Genomic DNA, 16272 nt, shown 5'->3' on the forward strand with positions numbered 1-16272 from the left:
CTCCATCCCAGATCCAATGTCTATCTATGGTACCTTGTTTACCCTCTAGCTGTCTTGATCTGGCAGCGAAAATCTTATTAATCATTTATCATGTGGCTTTTTCAACTATTTTTAAAATGTCCCAGTTTCTCTTTCAAGCTCTCCTTTCCCCCATTGTTTGTATCTTACTTCTGTTGCCACAAACAGAATTAAAAATGAAAAGTAGATTGTATTCAATTAATTGAGTAGTGGAGAGAGGAGATACAGGAACAAAACCTTGCCTTTCTCAGTAGGCTCAAACCAAAGCAAACGGCAGCAACTACTAGCTCATGTACCCTTGTTCATTAATACCTTTTTGGCATTTTGACTGCATTCTGATACTGCATAGCTGATACGAGTATTGCCTGGATGCACTGGTTTGGGGTGAAAAGGTCTCCCAGGAGTTTGGAATGAAAAGCTCTGTAGAGATCTTGCAGGCTATACAAAATTTTAAAAATGGACAATTAACCCAAAATGACTCCAAAAAGGAAAAGCAGTCAGGTCAAAAACATGCCAATTTCAGGGAGAAAAAATATTTATTAAGAAGACAAACATAGCACTAGACAAGCTGTTTTTCAAAAGTTGCTAAAAACTCTAATCCTGATCAATCTAAGAAGGCTTAAAGGGGTTTCAGACAAACACAGAGAGGTTTTTTTTACCCTCTGATGTGAAGAAAAGTCCAAATAAATCAGGAAAGCAAATTCTGGATGATTTCTGCTGCCTTTTCTTAGGGAATCATCCTTCTTTGTGTCTATACATCTGCCTTGTGTGTGCGCTGGAAGAGTTTTCTGGAATCTATGGGACCTTCCTCTATAGCCGTAGTTCTCAACCTGTGATCCCCAGGTGTTTTGCCTCACAACTCCCAGGCATCCCAGCCAGTTTACCAGCTGTTAGGATTTCTGGGAGTTGGAGGCCAGAACATCTGGGGACCCACTGTTTGAGAACCACTGTTCTATAGTCTGTAGAAAAACTATGGGACCTCTCTGGAGTCCCACAGCCTTTGTTTTGTCCCACTGCCCATATTTAACCTGTTCCTAATGTGGGAGGTGGTCATCTGGAGTGAAACAAAAACTTTCAGGTGGGGCAAAATACATGTATGTTTGGCCTATGCATTTTGACTAACCCTGTATAGTCTTAATGTTATTCTATGAATTCAAAACAAAAGGCTTAATGTACTTTAAAAGATGTGTGCAAAAAAAGGTTTATATGCAAAGAGCAGTTGTGAATGTGACCTCTATCACTCTTTGAAAATGTCTCTTAAAAGCTCTCAGATGGTCCTCTGAACATACAGTAGGGTTACAACACATGGGATAACCAGTTCGGCAAGATCTTCCTTTCAATACAAGTAAACAAGACAGTTAAGCATTGATTGCAACAAAGACATTTCCTTGTTAGTAGGAAGGAGGGGTTTTTTAAGAAAAATTCCACTTTGTACTTTTAAAATGATTGCTTCCAAGATGGCCAGGTATATATGAGATCACCCCACACACACACACACACACACACACACACAAACCCCAAAACCTGCCCTCTTGTCGTTTAGAATAGGGCTTAAACTTTTCCACTCGGGACCCCTTTTGGCCCAAGAAATGTTTACATGACCCCAGGTATATAGGCATATAAAATAAGTATAAAAATCCAACATTTAATTGTAACAAATCAGCATTTGAAACAGGTAGATATTCCTTTTATGAAATATAGCTGAAGTTTTGACTGAACTTAATTTTTCCTTCTTGAAACTTCCAAAATCCTTGCTCAGACATCTCACCCCACAGTCTTTTGACATAGAACAGGTATGCCATCTGATTTTCTCAAACAGCTGTGTTCTGATCCCAGTATGAATAGAATGAATCAAATTATATATTGTGTTACATGTGTACTTGTTTGCTTAATACTGTGTACTCACCTCACCCCTGAAGAAGCAGACCCTGATTTGTATCATGAATAATGCATGCATGGGAGGAGGTTAAATCCTTTGATCCAAAATGCAATTTCTTCCAAAAATTGCACTCTTTTCCAAGCTGCTATTCTCTCCACCTCCCATTTGCTCTTATCTGAGAATAGCACCTTCAGAGTCAAAGAGCACTTGTGGGTGGGTGGGAGATTCTCAGCAGAAAAAATGTGTTCCAAAAGAATGAGGTGACCCCTTTCCCACAAGCTATGGTTGCAGCCTGCATCAGAGTCCCACACCATGTTTTTTTCAGGGAGGGCAGAAAACACAATATGGTCAGTGCTAAACCCATTTTAAAAAACATTCTCGGGGTAACAGATAGTTTGACTCTTGGAGGAGTACCAAAATAACAAACATTACTTGGAAATGTTTGACTTTTATTCACAGCTCAGTTGGGTTGATAACTCTGCCCATAAACAGCAAGGTATTTAATATCTCTTCATAAATCATGAAAAGGAATGGCCGATTCACCCGGACTGTAGGAGGTAAAGAATATGCCAGGATTTCGGAGCCACTGACTGCTGCGGCTTCGGTCCCTCTTTCATCCACTTCAATAACAGCTCTTTGGAGAACCTATAAGGATTGGAAATATAAGAGGACTCTCAGCAAAGTGATTGTATTTCTTGTCAGCATTCTGGCTCTTCGCTGCTACTGATTTTTATTTAACTGATTTAAATATGAGCAGTCCCATCTTCTTGTGTCACATCTACAAACATACCACACCATTTTCCTTACGAAACAGGAATTTACTGATGATCCACTTGAAATGAGGAGCATCTCAGGGGCTGAAATTTCAAGGCCAAAATCTGAGACCTATGGATGGTCCCTGCTGATGAGATTAAGCCTAATACATGAATCATCAACCACAATTCCTCAGAGTCCATTGTTCAAAGAAATACGTGCTTATCAGTTGCTTGACCTGTGAAGACCAGCCTGAGATGACAGTTTGAGAGGGGAGGAGAGAACCATATGAACATCTGGAGAGTTTACAGAAAAGCAAGCAGTAGCAAATAGGTGAGAATACATACTGACCTGTGATATTTTCATGAATCTCTGATCTGAGAGGTGGCTTAGGTCTGCCTTGTAAGTAAAAAGATCTTTAATGCCCATATCTTGAAGCAACTCTTCCACATGGTAAGACTGATCCAGTTTGAACTTTGGAAAATAAATGTCCTTTTTACTGCAATACAAAAAAGAAAAGGAGAATGGGGTTGTGGAGAATGTCTGCAAACACCAATTGAAATATGCATATTGTCCATGAGATGGAGGTGTATGTACTCTTGGGGAACTGCCACAAATTTGATCCTAGTAAGGCGAAGATTGTGAAAGCTGCTGAGACCAATGACCTTATCATACTGGATGCCGGAATCACCACAGATCGTGGCAAATCCGATGGTGCCTGTCAGGGAGTGTGGGGAACTTCTCCCCTTCTTTACACACTAAACCTATCATCCCATTTGGATCAGTATTTCAATCTGGAACCTGACAAAGACAAGCAGGCCATTCCTGACATGATTTGTACCTGGTTTCCATGTTTTTCAGCCAAGAATCCACAAGCTCAATTGTCAAATGGTCTTCAAGGTCCATAAAGTCAGCTTCTTCTTCTGGCATGACAATCAGCATGTGCACACTCCCTTTATAAGGAAGCTTTAGCACAACACACTGCAGGTTCTTGTCAAATGTAGAGGCAACCCGCTCTGTCTTGAACATCATTGGCACTTGGACACTCCTGTAGTTGTCTATATAGAAAGTTTCTACTTCTGTAAACTTCATAGAAAAAGGTTGTTGCCATTTCCCTGAGAATATAGATAAATACAACCATTCACTTTATAGTATGGACATTATCGGTACACCTTGTGAGAATTGTTAAAGGTCATCTGGAGAAAGTCCAATGTACTTCAGTTTAAAAATGCTTTGAACTTGCCTTCTGAAATCAGTGAAGCCTACAAGGGGGGTAACTTTGGCCAACTCATAACTACATTAAATTGACCTACCTGAAGCTTCAGATCTGCCCGAGAGACCCTATTTTGAGTGCTTCCCCATGGAACACTGCAGGGGGAAAATGAGGACATTGAAGTTTTTCTTCTGTCCTCCATTGTTGAGGAGGATCTCTTGATCTTCTGGAGTAGATTTCTTGGAAGCAGAGAACTGCAAGGAGCGGGAAAATCAACTTAAGAGCCTCCCACTGAAGGAAGGCCTCTCACTGTTATCTCTAGGCAGTTTCTCTTGATTCAAACTGTGTACATTTAGGCACACAGACACAAACTGAAAGCCTGGTACTTATCCATTTCATATAGCTGCAGGCTCAAATTGTGTGATCTCTCCTTGAGCAGTGGGAAACACGTGCTGCATGACTTCTCAGGTCTGAACATATAACACCCCCAATATGCACAAAAAGCGCAATCAAAATGGCACATATTTCACACTCAAGCACAGTTTTCAGCCTTCCCACAGAAATGAAGGAGCAGATGATCACAATGTCTGGCCAGTGAAATATACATATGCTTGCTGTTTTGTCCCACAGTCCACACAATTTTAATCCATTTATTTTATCAACCTAGAGGCCACAAAATGGCATGTGAAGAAGCTCCCAGGATCCCTAACAGATTACTTAGCATGAAGCTAAAAACCAACCTATCACCTGCTACTTCATCACCACCACCTCCACCATCATCATAACATATCCTCTAGGTGTTCTGGTTTTTAAGGTTCCAATTCATCTTTTGCCATCCCCCTTTTCATTCCCTTTTGAAAAATCAATTTCTCTTCTTCTCACTTTCCTCCTTTTCCTCAGCTTACTTCCATTGGTGCAAATAAAAATGAATTATGCAAAAATAGTTTTCCAATACTCTCGGCCAAAATAAACTGCTGCAGTCTCTCCAAGCTTCTGTGTTCTTCCTAATTAATAACTAATGTTGCATGTCCACATGTGTCATATTTTTCATTTGTGAAATTTTGAAAATTGTGTCACTCATTTCATTACAGAATCACCCCGGTGATTTAACCTTATTTACTACTTCATGTGAAGGCAGCAGGCTTAGGAGGGATAAGTTGGGTCAGCTGCTCCATAACTTTCTGCTATGTTCGGAACCAACAGCCAACCCCTCTTCATTGTGTATTTGATCCTTCACCCTTTAAGGATGCTTCACTTTCCTTAATGATAGGGCCATATCTGGCACAAGAGACAACTTTAAAAGTATCTGAGGATTGAAAATAGCATACCCTAAGCGTTGTTGGCACAACACAACTATGGGCCCTTCCACACAGCCCTATATCCCAGAATATCAAGGCAGAAAATCCCACACGATTGCTTTGAACTGGGTTATCTGAGTCCACACTCAGATAATGTGGGATTTTCTGCCTTGATATTCTGGGATATAGAGCTGCGAGGAAGGGCCCTAAGTTACATTGAGAAGGCAGCAAGCTTGCTTTATGATGCTTAGAGACTAGGATATAGCGTAATGGATTCAAATTGCAATAAAAGAGATTACACCAAAGCATCAGGAAAAGCTTCCTGGTGGTAAGAGCTGTTCAATGGTGGAATATACTTCCTCAAAGTGTGATGGCAACCCCTTCTCTGCAGGTTTTTAAGCAGAGGCTGGATAGTGACCTGTTAGGATTCTGTATTTCTGCATGGCAAGGGGTTGGAATGGAAAGCCCTATAGTCAGTCTCTTCCAACTCTATGATTCTCTCATGCTATGATCCCATTGTTGCCATCCTGTTAGTGATTTATGAAGGCATCAAGCACCTGAGGATGCCACATCACTATACATTCAGGTATCGAAAATCATGGACACTGCTCTGCCAAGCCCCTGCTCTTCACTGGTTGGTAAATTAGACCTTTTTTTGGTGGGGGCGTGCAGTGATTAAAGGGAGATGAGAAGGGTGTTCTACATGTGTGGAATTTTACAATATTTCTTCCAGTTCAGGATCTCAGCTGTTATCCCTAGTAAAACAGGTCTTGCAGCTCAAAGACGTCTTTGAGTGGAAAAGAAATCAGAACATGGGAAAGGAGTGAACAGTAGCCAGTACCAGAGTTGCCATTGTGCTTAGGTGTACTTAAGCACAGAAAGAATCCTGTTGACCGGGGGGGGGGGGGGGGCATCTTCCTTCCAAATCAATTTTTACGATTGATTTTGCTAATGTCGTGCAATTCTAAATTTGAAGACATTCTGTTCTGGAGCGGTTCTAGAAATAATGATATAGTTCTAGTCCATGGGAGTGTGCCACAAAACATGCAATGTAGGTCTACCAGGCCTCCCTCCTTTGGAGCCCAAGTAAGGGCCTCATAATAACCAGCACAGGGTCTCAGTTGTCCTAAATTCATCACTGACAACAGCATTACCATGAATCTCATTAATTAAACATTGTAGGTCTGGCTAATCTTAGTTTGAACCATGCCTTCCCAACTCTATGGCTGGCATTCTGTTAGTGACATACATTTGTGTAACTCAATTTTACACCCCTGTATGTCTATTTTTAGCTGTTGTGGAGGTTGGTCATTTTTTTCACCCTCCTGATTGTCAAAAGCACACCTAGAAGCTCACAGTTGTGCTGCAATATCTTGTCACTCTGCATCCTAGGTAAAGGACATTAAGTCCAGACGTGTCTGACTCTGGGGGGTTGTGCTCAACTCCATTTCTAAGCCAAAGAGCCAACATTGTTTGTAGACACCACCAAGGTCATGTGGCCGGCATGACTGCATGGAGTGCCATTACTTTCCCACAGAAGCGGTAGCTATTGATCTACCCACATTTGCATGTTTTCAAACTGCTAGGTTGGCTAACAGCTGGGTCTAACAGCAGAAGCTCATGCCACTCCCCCGATTAAAACTCATGACCTTTCGTTCAGCAAGTTCAGCAGCTCAGCATTTTAACCCACTGTGCCACTGGGGGCTCCACATCCTAGTGGCTGATAAATGGAAAAGATCAGAGAAGCATTTGGCTATTTTCACCTATGGCCTGGCTAGATTATTATTATTATTATAACTTTATTTGTACCCCGCTAGCATCTCCCGCAGGACTCGATGCGGCTTACATAGACCAAGGCCTCAAAACAACTACCTGGCCCCCGCCCTAATCTTTAGATCCTCCAGAGCATGGTTTCTCAAACATTTAGCAGAGGGCCAGTTAACATTCCCTCAAACTGTTGTGAGGGGGGGGGGGGCACACTATAGTTTGAGAGGGGAAAACCACGAATGAATTCCTATGCACACTGCACATAAACTTACTAGTATTTCAATTGGAAATATTGGCCTACTTTTGGCTGATGAAAGAGTCAGGATAATTGGGATTGTTGCTGTTGTTCCTTCAAGCCATTTCAGGCTTAGGGCAACCTAAGTCTAAAGATTAGGGTGGGGGCCAGGTAGTTGACCTTGGAGGGCCGCCTCCAACCTGTGGGTCTTAGTTTGCTCCAGAGGAACTCAGAGGAACTGCTCCAGAGGAACTCAGCTTATCTTCACATATGTTATTGGTTTGCATCCTGTTATGGAATGTACCTAAACATGTTCCTTTAATTCCCTCCACTGTGTTCTCTACCAGGCACTGGATGTTTGACCACAGAATCTATCACACCACAACTGTGAGTCCTGAGGGTGATGAGTGGGAAACTGAAGCAAAGTTCTGCCTGAAGAACTCTTCTGTTGCACTGGGCAATCTAGGATCTCAGCCTATATAGCATTGCTTTAAAATTAGTCACCTTGTATCTTCCAAACTAGCTGTTTAATTGCAAAAGGGGAGCATACTGCACATTTGAGGCTGCTTCAATTGCAGTGAAGGGGTTTTAATCAGCTTCCCTGTGCTCCAGATAGAAGCGACACTTGTCCTTCCTCTTGCCTCCCCAGCACACTTTCTTGCAACTCAGCAATTAGTGAAGGACTGAGAAATCAGAACGGGAGCTAAAAATACAGAAGTGAAATTAGGGGGGTATTTAATTGCAAAGTCTTTTTTGGTTGCCATGGAACCCTTTAAAAATATTCCTGGCAAGCAATATCTAACAGTGGAAATGTTCCTTTTCTGTGCCACCTTCAATTATTAAAGGGGTAGACAGATTATATGGGTGGTTGTGGAGAGAGTTGATATTCTCATTATTATGTAAAATTTTGCCATGCACAGAGGCCATTAAAAGTCAGCCAATGTCTTTTTGACACAGCCAGCTCCTACTCTGAAAACTAAAGGAAAAGTTGTAATATGTCTGCATCTAAGGGATGGTTTCATAGAAATAAGGGCCATCCAGTTCATGCAGAAATACACAATAAAAGCATTTAAAACAGACAGCACACCACAGAAAGTGAAACATTATCAAATGATAGTCAGTATAGAGAAGCTACTGGGAAACTTCTGATGTATCTGGTGAGAAGACCAGATATATATATATCAGCATTGGTTGGGATCCTGTGTGGAAGAACCAACTTACAAATTAAATGTAAAGGAAGTACCCAAATACCTGAATGGAACTGTACAACTGAAGCTTCAATTGCAAACAACCAGAAACCCTAAACAAATGGGAATGTAGCAAAAGAAAACAAGTTTGTTCCATCTTTAGAATATTTAAATATGACTATCATGTGCTTCCCTTTACCGTCTATTCTTCAAGCTAAATATAGCTAGCTCCCAAATCAACTCTTCATCGGATATGGCTTCTAGACCTTTTACTCTTTTGATCACCCTTCTCTGGGTATCTGGACCTCTCTGTGGTGTAAACTCCTACTCTCAACCATGTCTGTTCATCTCTTCTCTTCCCACAAGGCAGTTCTCATATCTTGCCTAAAACAAAGCTACATTAGGGACCTCATGAGACAGGGCAATTTAAGCATCCTAGGATGCTTCCACCCTGTCTTTGGAAACGGAGCCCCACTCTGATCACCACACAATGTCATGTGACTTCTGGCAGTGGCACCACTTCCAACCGGAGTGGAAGCATCCTGCCCATGTTGTGCTGGCTCCAATGGGGCCCACATGGGTCCTCGCTGGGGGGATGATGCTTCCCACGTGTTGTATGAGAAGTGTCACCACAAGGGAGCTGTATGTGGGGCAACAGATTTGCTCCACTGTCCCCCCTGTACAGCAACGAAATGGGATGCTTTGCTTGGCCTTTATGATGAGGTCATAAATCAGCAGCCTGATTAACTTCCCTTTACAGTCTTTAGTTTGTTTCTCCGAGCCATTGGTGTCTTTACTCCTTAATTATGATCCCTAACTACTGCATGCACTTTCGATCATCTTATTGGTGGCTGCTCACAGATTTTCGAACTCCCATGCCAGGAAAAGTAGGATGGCTTACTTCCCTCTTTCTCCCTAACAGCAAAAAAACAAAAACAAAAACAAAACAAAAAAAATGTTCTTGTTCTGTCAATTGCAGCTCGGCTGTTGTTGTTACCATTGTTGTGCTATGTTGGCTTGCTCTAAGGCTGAAGATAAAGTGATTTGCCCAAGGGCACCCAGTGCTCCTATGCAGATTTCAGCCCTTGTCTCCTGGAGTCAAAGGGTGTATGTCCACTGTAGAATTAACACAATTTGACACTGCTGCTATGGAATCATGAAATCTGTAGATTTACAGGGTCTTTAACCTTCTCGCTGTCTCTGCTGGTGCCACATGAAGCTACAATTCTCATGATTTCATAGCATTGAGCCATGGCAGTTAAAGTGATGTCAAACTGCAGATAGAGCTGTAGATAGTACACTCCACGTTTTCCCCCTTCCTTCTTCCCTATATGCTATGTTATACCATCCATATCTTACCAATTTTCACAGCTTTGGGGGATAGCTGGCATGGGCCATGGATCCAGGATTGTGGGTCCCCTTTGGGGGAACCTATGGGGTGTGGTGTTGAGATAGCCCGGTTTAGTGTCTGTGAGTCTGTGCTAGGATCTGCACAGCTGAACCTTTCCATGTCATTCCAAGGGTTCTGCCAATGGCTTTGGAACCACAGATCAACAATGGGTTGGTTGATGCCTAGATCCAGTTCCATATGAGGCCCAACCTATCTATACCTGTAATCAAGTAAAGTTGTGGCTCAGTTCTTTCCAGCAAGAAATGTTTCTGTCTGATCTGTTTTTAATTTCACCGTTTCACACAAAACAACGAGAATCTAAAACAAAATAAAAAGTTACCTCTAAAGAGAAAGTAATTCACCAGAATGATTTTAGCTTGCTGATCAAATGCATCAAACAATGCTGGTATCCTCCCTCCTGTCTTTTGTTTGATGTGCTCATTGACAATGTTGGTGGCAAGAGTGGAGTTGTGGAAATCCACGGTCAAATATTCCATATCGAAATATTGCTTGGATAAATTATGAAAAGCCTCCTTGATCTGGAAGTCCTTCTGGATGAAAGAGAAGCTATTCTGCAAAAGGGTGAACTCTTGGTTCTTGGTGACGTTGTTCCTTAGCTGTTGGCACAATGCTGGGAGCTGGTTCTCTTTTCCATTCAGAAGGTGGAGGTTCAAAGACTGAATTATTTGGTTGTGAGTTTCCCCTTTGGAAGCCAACAAGAAGATTGACAAAACAAAGGATAATGACAATGGAGAGAAAAAGATGTTGTTGTCATGCTTCATTGCTATTTTCCTATAGAGATTGAATCCAAAATTGGTGTTCATTTCTGTGAAGTTGTGCATAGAGAATGCTGGTTTAGACTTTTCTCTGGATGGATCTGACATTGTATTATGTGGATATTGTTCATCAGTGTAATTTGAAAGCAAGAGGCTTGGTATGGAACTTTCCTGTGTCTCCCTCACTGGCGTTCCAGATTTTTCATTTGACAAACACATGTTGACACACAGTTCAAATATGACAAGTAAAAAAACAGTTTTCATGTTGCAATCCTGCAGTGAGCTTCTTTCTGGGTAATAAAATAGGGACAGACAGAGAAAAAGCAATTATTTGTAGTAAAAGAAAAGCAAGATAAGCCTGAAAACAGGTATTTTGGAGACATGCTAAATGCCTGACCCGTGTTAATAATTACACTTTGAATCCAAATCTTTTTCTAAGGTTTGTGTTAGTGTTCTAACAATCTACTCAGGGTGCTTCCAGACAGCCCTTTAATCTGAGAACAATTTTAAAAACGCGGTTGTTCCTGGGTTCTAGTCCACTCCCCGCCCCAGAAAGTGTGTGCTTTTCTGGGGTGGGGGTGGGGTGTCCACATGCCTTGCCAGGCTTTCCAGCAGGGCACCAGGACAGAAAAGAAAGCCCTTTAGAAAAGCCTTTTAAAAAGGCTCCTGGATCACACCAATGACATGCCAAGAGAAAGGGGGGGGGGGGAGTCACCCTAACCCAAATATCTGGGAGGACATGCATTTAGTGCCCTGTTTGGATGGGCTCTCAGAGAAAGTAATGTGAGAAACTTGCCCAAAGCAAATTTAATCCAGCCTTATGTGTTTGGCCTTGGGCTGATCAGAGACAATGCTACATTGTCCCAAATATTCGTTATTTAAAAGGAAAGCATTTAAGTCTTAAGCCTCCTGGTGCATATTCAAATAGGAAAGACATGTATAGCTTCCAAATAATGTCACTATGAAGAAATCATAGTCATATGTTACAAGGAAATTTTTTAAAGCAACTTGTGAAAAATTGTGTGTGATGGAGCAAATGTGAGCTCATGTTTGGATTTAGACACCAAATTCCAGTGAAACCGACATACAAGTTTTTATGATCCCTAATTTTGCAGGCCTGTGTTATTTGTGGGGCCACAAAGAAGTACAGAGGGAACCCAGACAATGAATACAGATATGAGAACTCTTCAGACAGGAGGAAAAAATCCACCCCTGACCCTAGAATTGAAAAGTCATAACTAGTTCCAGAAGCTCAGGGCCTTTCCACACAACCATATAACACAGAATATCAAGGCTTTGAACTGGGTTATCTGAGTCCACACTGCTATATATTCCAGTTCAAAGCAAATAATGTGGGATTTTATTAAGCTCTGTGGAAGGGGCCTCAAAAGTAATAAGTCAGAAAAGGAGGCATTATTTGGTATGAATATTTTTAAAATCGGAGTAAGTATGGATATAGACACAACTTCCTCCAAATCCTGAGTCTTTTGACCAGTCTGAGTGAACTTTGTGTTGCTATCATGAATTTTTTTTAAAAAAAATACATAAAGGGACCAGGTCCCATTTGATCCTGGAAGTATGAATAGCAGGTAACTAATGAATGTTGGGTGCTTTAGGCTAACTTTCAGATGAAGGAATATATGTCAGGCTATGTTCCAGAGGAAGCAATTGGAAAAACCATCTCAGAATATTTCTTGCCTAAGAAAACATTGTGAAATTCATGAGGTTGCCATAAGTTGGTCAGTAATGCAAACTCACAAACATGCACACACAGAAGTGCGTATAGTATGCCCTTCATATCATCTGGGATTTGGTTTCAGGACCCCCCTGGATACCAAAATGCATGGATGGTCATCTCATTATATACAGTGGTGTAATAAAATGGCATCCCTTATACAAGATGGCAAAATCATTTCTGTTTTGAATTTTTTTAAAAAAATATTTTCAAGTTATGGATGATAGAATCCTCAGATTGATTGTACATAAAGATTAATATTTGTTGGGAAAGTTATAATGCACATTAACAAAGGGCTTATCTTAAAGAGAGTGAGCTGAATGTATACTGTTTAAAACATCAAAGGGATTTATTGAACAGTTCAATAAAGTCAAAGGAACCCCAATTTTTTAAAAAGTTTAAAAAAAAGACAAACGTATTATGAAATTGAATTTAGCAAATTAAAATCTGAATACATGTGAAACTGACAGGCAGATGTCATATACTGATTCATTGTTTATTCAATAAACCCCATATGTGATTTTTTCCATTGGACTTTCTTTTTCTTTTTCCTGAATCTTCTCACAATGACTTTCCTGAGTTGACTGTCAGTTCTTTTATTAGGGAAAGAGGAGAAAAACAACTTTCTGCCTGCTTTCTCCACACTGCGCATAATTATAGAAACCTTTTCTCACTCTCTCCTAAACCTTTTTTAAAAACAAAAGATCTCAAAGCATTTAGCCCTTCTAAATACAAAAGATTAGGTATTCCAAACCCTTGACCTTCTGAAATCTTCTTCAGATGTTTCATCTCTGGGGAAATCTCTCATCTTTACTTCAATTATAGCTTGAGGCAACTTTTCAAAGAGCATCTCTACACAGGATGCATTTTTCAATTTACTCAGGACAAGAACATTGCGAAAGGAAGTCCGGTGCTAAGAAGTGGTTCTTTCTCTATATCTAAGGTGGCTTCAAAGATATTTATATAGATCTGGTGGAGGAGTGAGTTGCTGTTTATTTATTTATTTATTTATTTACATCACTTATATCCCGCCCATATCAGCCCGCAGGCGACTCAGGGCGGTCTACATATTGGCACAATTCGATGCCATCAATACAATACAAAAGCAAAAACAATTAAGTGCATTTAGACAAAAAAAGCTATATCCTCTCATTCCAATCCTCGTCCATTTCATCGTCTTGGCCGTTCCTGGGTCATTCTCCATCTCAAGCTTGACTTATCTATTCCGGGGTTCTGAATGCTCAAAGAGCCAGGTTTTCACTCTCTTACGAAAGGTCAGGAGGAAGGGGGCTGATCTATATCTTGAGAAAATAGCAGTTTGATAAACTAGAATCTTGATATGATGTGTATATGCCTTCAACCTGCTTGTCTATGTATAGTGACTCACATGGAGCAGTGAGGGAGGAAGGGGAAACCCATCTAGCCAGCCAGATCAGCTGAATCAACCCTAGCTATCACTGGGGTGACATATGTCACAGCCAGATCGCCCTCACATCCTCTGGTTTCTCTTCAGTTCGTATAGCGACTCCATGAATTTCAAATGGTTTTCTTAGGAAAGGAATACTCAGAATGAATGAATGGTCCCCTCATATATCTCCTGGTTTCCTCCAGGAAAGAACTATGTACCAAGGAGCTCTTTCATGCTGTTGTAGAAGTTTATTTAAATGAAAGTACTTTGTTTTAATATAGGTGCCTTTTCACATGATCACTTTTTTTTTTAACAGTTGTGTTTCAAATGGTTTTAACTGTATTTCATTTTAATCTGTTGTACGCCACATTGGGTCCCATATTGGGAGAAAGGGACGATAAATAAATAGTTACACGGGACACATTCTTTTTACCCAGAATGAAACAGGGACACAACCCTTATGTTCCATCACCACCATATCATAGCAACAAATCTATGCCATGTTTGCAAGCTATTGAGCCACAAATGTTTTTCTAGAGGAACTAATTATTTCAGTCATGACCTACGTCTTCTAGCACAGGTTACATTTCACAACTATATGAATCTGTAGATACATTGTAGAAACACAATGAAACCCTGTCACTGAATTGCACAGATGTTCAAATCAGCATCAGTAAGAATGTTCCAATGGACATTGGTAATCTCTGATGTGTATTGAGCACTTTTGAAACACATATCACACACTTCTGATATGTTTTGGGATATGTATTCTGTTTTGACACTTCCTAGCTGGTGTCAAGATGTGCTTTGGAGTGCCCCTGGCTCATGGGTCTATAGTCACTCCAATTTTGAGCACATTTAGTGGCATTCATGCAGTTGCATGTCCCATTCATAATTCTAGCCTGTCCTGGGAGTTCAGGGTTGAATGAACGGTGGCCCACAAAATGGTGTTGCACTTCAATTCTGATCAAACCCAGTAAGCTTGGAGAATGGTGAAGGTTGAGGTCATCAACATCTAGAAGGCCACATATTCCTCTAGGTTAACTTTATCTGGAACCCACCCAGAACTCCAGTGTGTCACACACACATGAAAACCAGAAAGATTTCTGTGCCAAAAATTATTAATGGATAACAACTGATGCACAACATGATTAAATTTTATTTTTGAGAGTTTCCTCAGTTCACCTCTTAGGATTTTTTTAACATCAGATCATGATTTTTTAAAAATTAAATCTAATTTCAGAATAGTCTGAAATTGGGAATGAAAAGGCTATTCAGCTTTATTTATTTCCTGGCCTAATGATGAGGAACTTAGTTGGAAAGAATAACACGGAGACAAAAACTACTTATATGCCCTTTCCAAAGAGTTTTTGGGAATTGTTCTGCACATTAATACATACAGGGGCTATGAGTGCAAAATGAGATTTTGGCATATATATTTCTCATCATGCATGCATATATACAGAAAAAATAAACAAAAATATTGCAGAGAGACAGAGGAGAACTTCATTCTGTTTCTCCATGTGCCTCTGACCATCAGTTTTCTTCTCTAATAGTAGTGGATAGTTATGGAAATTATTTATCTTTGCATGTGAGAATAAAACAATGGATTTATCTAGAATATACTATTATTACCTTTGAAAAAGAGAGCAATTTGAATAACAAAGTAATCTTGATGTATTTTCTTACAGATAGCTTTTAAGGGAATTTCTTTTCCTGAAGCTTACAAACCCTTGGGACTATTAATATTCCATTTCTTTAAAATATCAAGCCATTTTAAAGTAGGATATGTTTGAAAAAGAAAAATCTCAGTATTTTGAACAGTGCAATACATTAACCAATGATTACTGTTAACCTGTTTCCCTCTATTATATCTTTTAAAATGAATTTAAATATATTTATTTCTTACCAAGAGGACCGCTTCTTTTACTTTTCAGAGTCCACTGGGTGAAAAATAAAACATGTTACAAAGATGTTGTTCCCAGTGAGTGGGATCTTGAGAGGTAAATATTTGCTATTCCAAAGTATAGCTCCATACTTTTGTCTGTTGTAAATTAACCGAAGGACAAACAGAGATAGACCAGGGGTGTTGTTTTAAGTGTGGAAAATGCTGGAATAGCTGGATTCCAGTAAGGACTAAGATGAGTAATAAAATATAAGTCTGTAAAGAAGTATGAAGGCAGCATTTTGGGAAACATAGCCTTGATTTAGTTTCTCATCTATGTACTTACAGGAACTGTGTGTGTTCAGCTGGCAAACACATTTAAGTGAGTCAGCATGGTGTAGTTCTTTGAGCATTGGACTATGCCTCTAGAGACCAGGTTTGAATCCCTGCTTGGCCATGGAAACCAACTTGGTGATCTTGGCCCACTATCTCAGTATAAGGAAGGGCAATAGCAGGTAAGCACATGATAGGATTATCTTTGGGTCTCCATAAATCAACAATAAACTGAAATAAAAACTACTGCATTTAGAACTTTGATTCTCAAGAATGTGAAGCATTAGTCTTCATAAATGTCTACAGATGTCACACTCAACTCCTGGAACAATTCCATTTGTGTTGCCTCCAAAAAAATCCTACAAATCTTTTGGGAAGACAAGTGGACAAATGTC

The 16272-nt window shown here is 40.3% G+C and overlaps 1 protein-coding gene across 1 annotated transcript; it reads right to left on the reverse strand.

The window, feature by feature from the left end:
- Window positions 1-2329: 2329 nt before the first annotated feature.
- Window positions 2330-15666, reverse strand: SERPINA10 (serpin family A member 10). Its single transcript, XM_060756204.2, has 5 exons — window positions 15569-15666; window positions 10081-10806; window positions 3492-3765; window positions 3002-3149; window positions 2330-2542 (listed from the first exon to the last, which is right to left on the reverse strand). The coding sequence occupies exons 2-5, from the start codon at window positions 10778-10780 to the stop codon at window positions 2351-2353; spliced, it is 1314 nt and encodes a 437-aa protein (XP_060612187.2). The 5' UTR covers window positions 10781-10806; window positions 15569-15666; the 3' UTR covers window positions 2330-2350.
- Window positions 15667-16272: the final 606 nt, after the last annotated feature.

This window comes from Anolis sagrei, chromosome 1, assembly GCF_037176765.1.
Source record: "Anolis sagrei isolate rAnoSag1 chromosome 1, rAnoSag1.mat, whole genome shotgun sequence".
Classification (NCBI taxonomy): Eukaryota; Metazoa; Chordata; class Lepidosauria; order Squamata; family Dactyloidae; genus Anolis; species Anolis sagrei.

What these genes read in the sequence shown, in the direction of transcription:
- SERPINA10 (XM_060756204.2), bottom strand. Translation starts at nt 10,780, where the DNA reads ATGAAAACTGTTTTTTTACTTGTCATATTTGAACTGTGTGTCAACATG. An exon ending in GAATTACTTTCTCTTTAGAG is followed by an intron (nt 3,766 to 10,080) that starts GTAACTTTTTAT and finishes CTATATTCTCAG; the next exon opens with GGAAATGGCAACAACCTTTT. An exon ending in GATTCATGAAAATATCACAG is followed by an intron (nt 2,543 to 3,001) that starts GTCAGTATGTAT and finishes CAATCCTTATAG; the next exon opens with GTTCTCCAAAGAGCTGTTAT.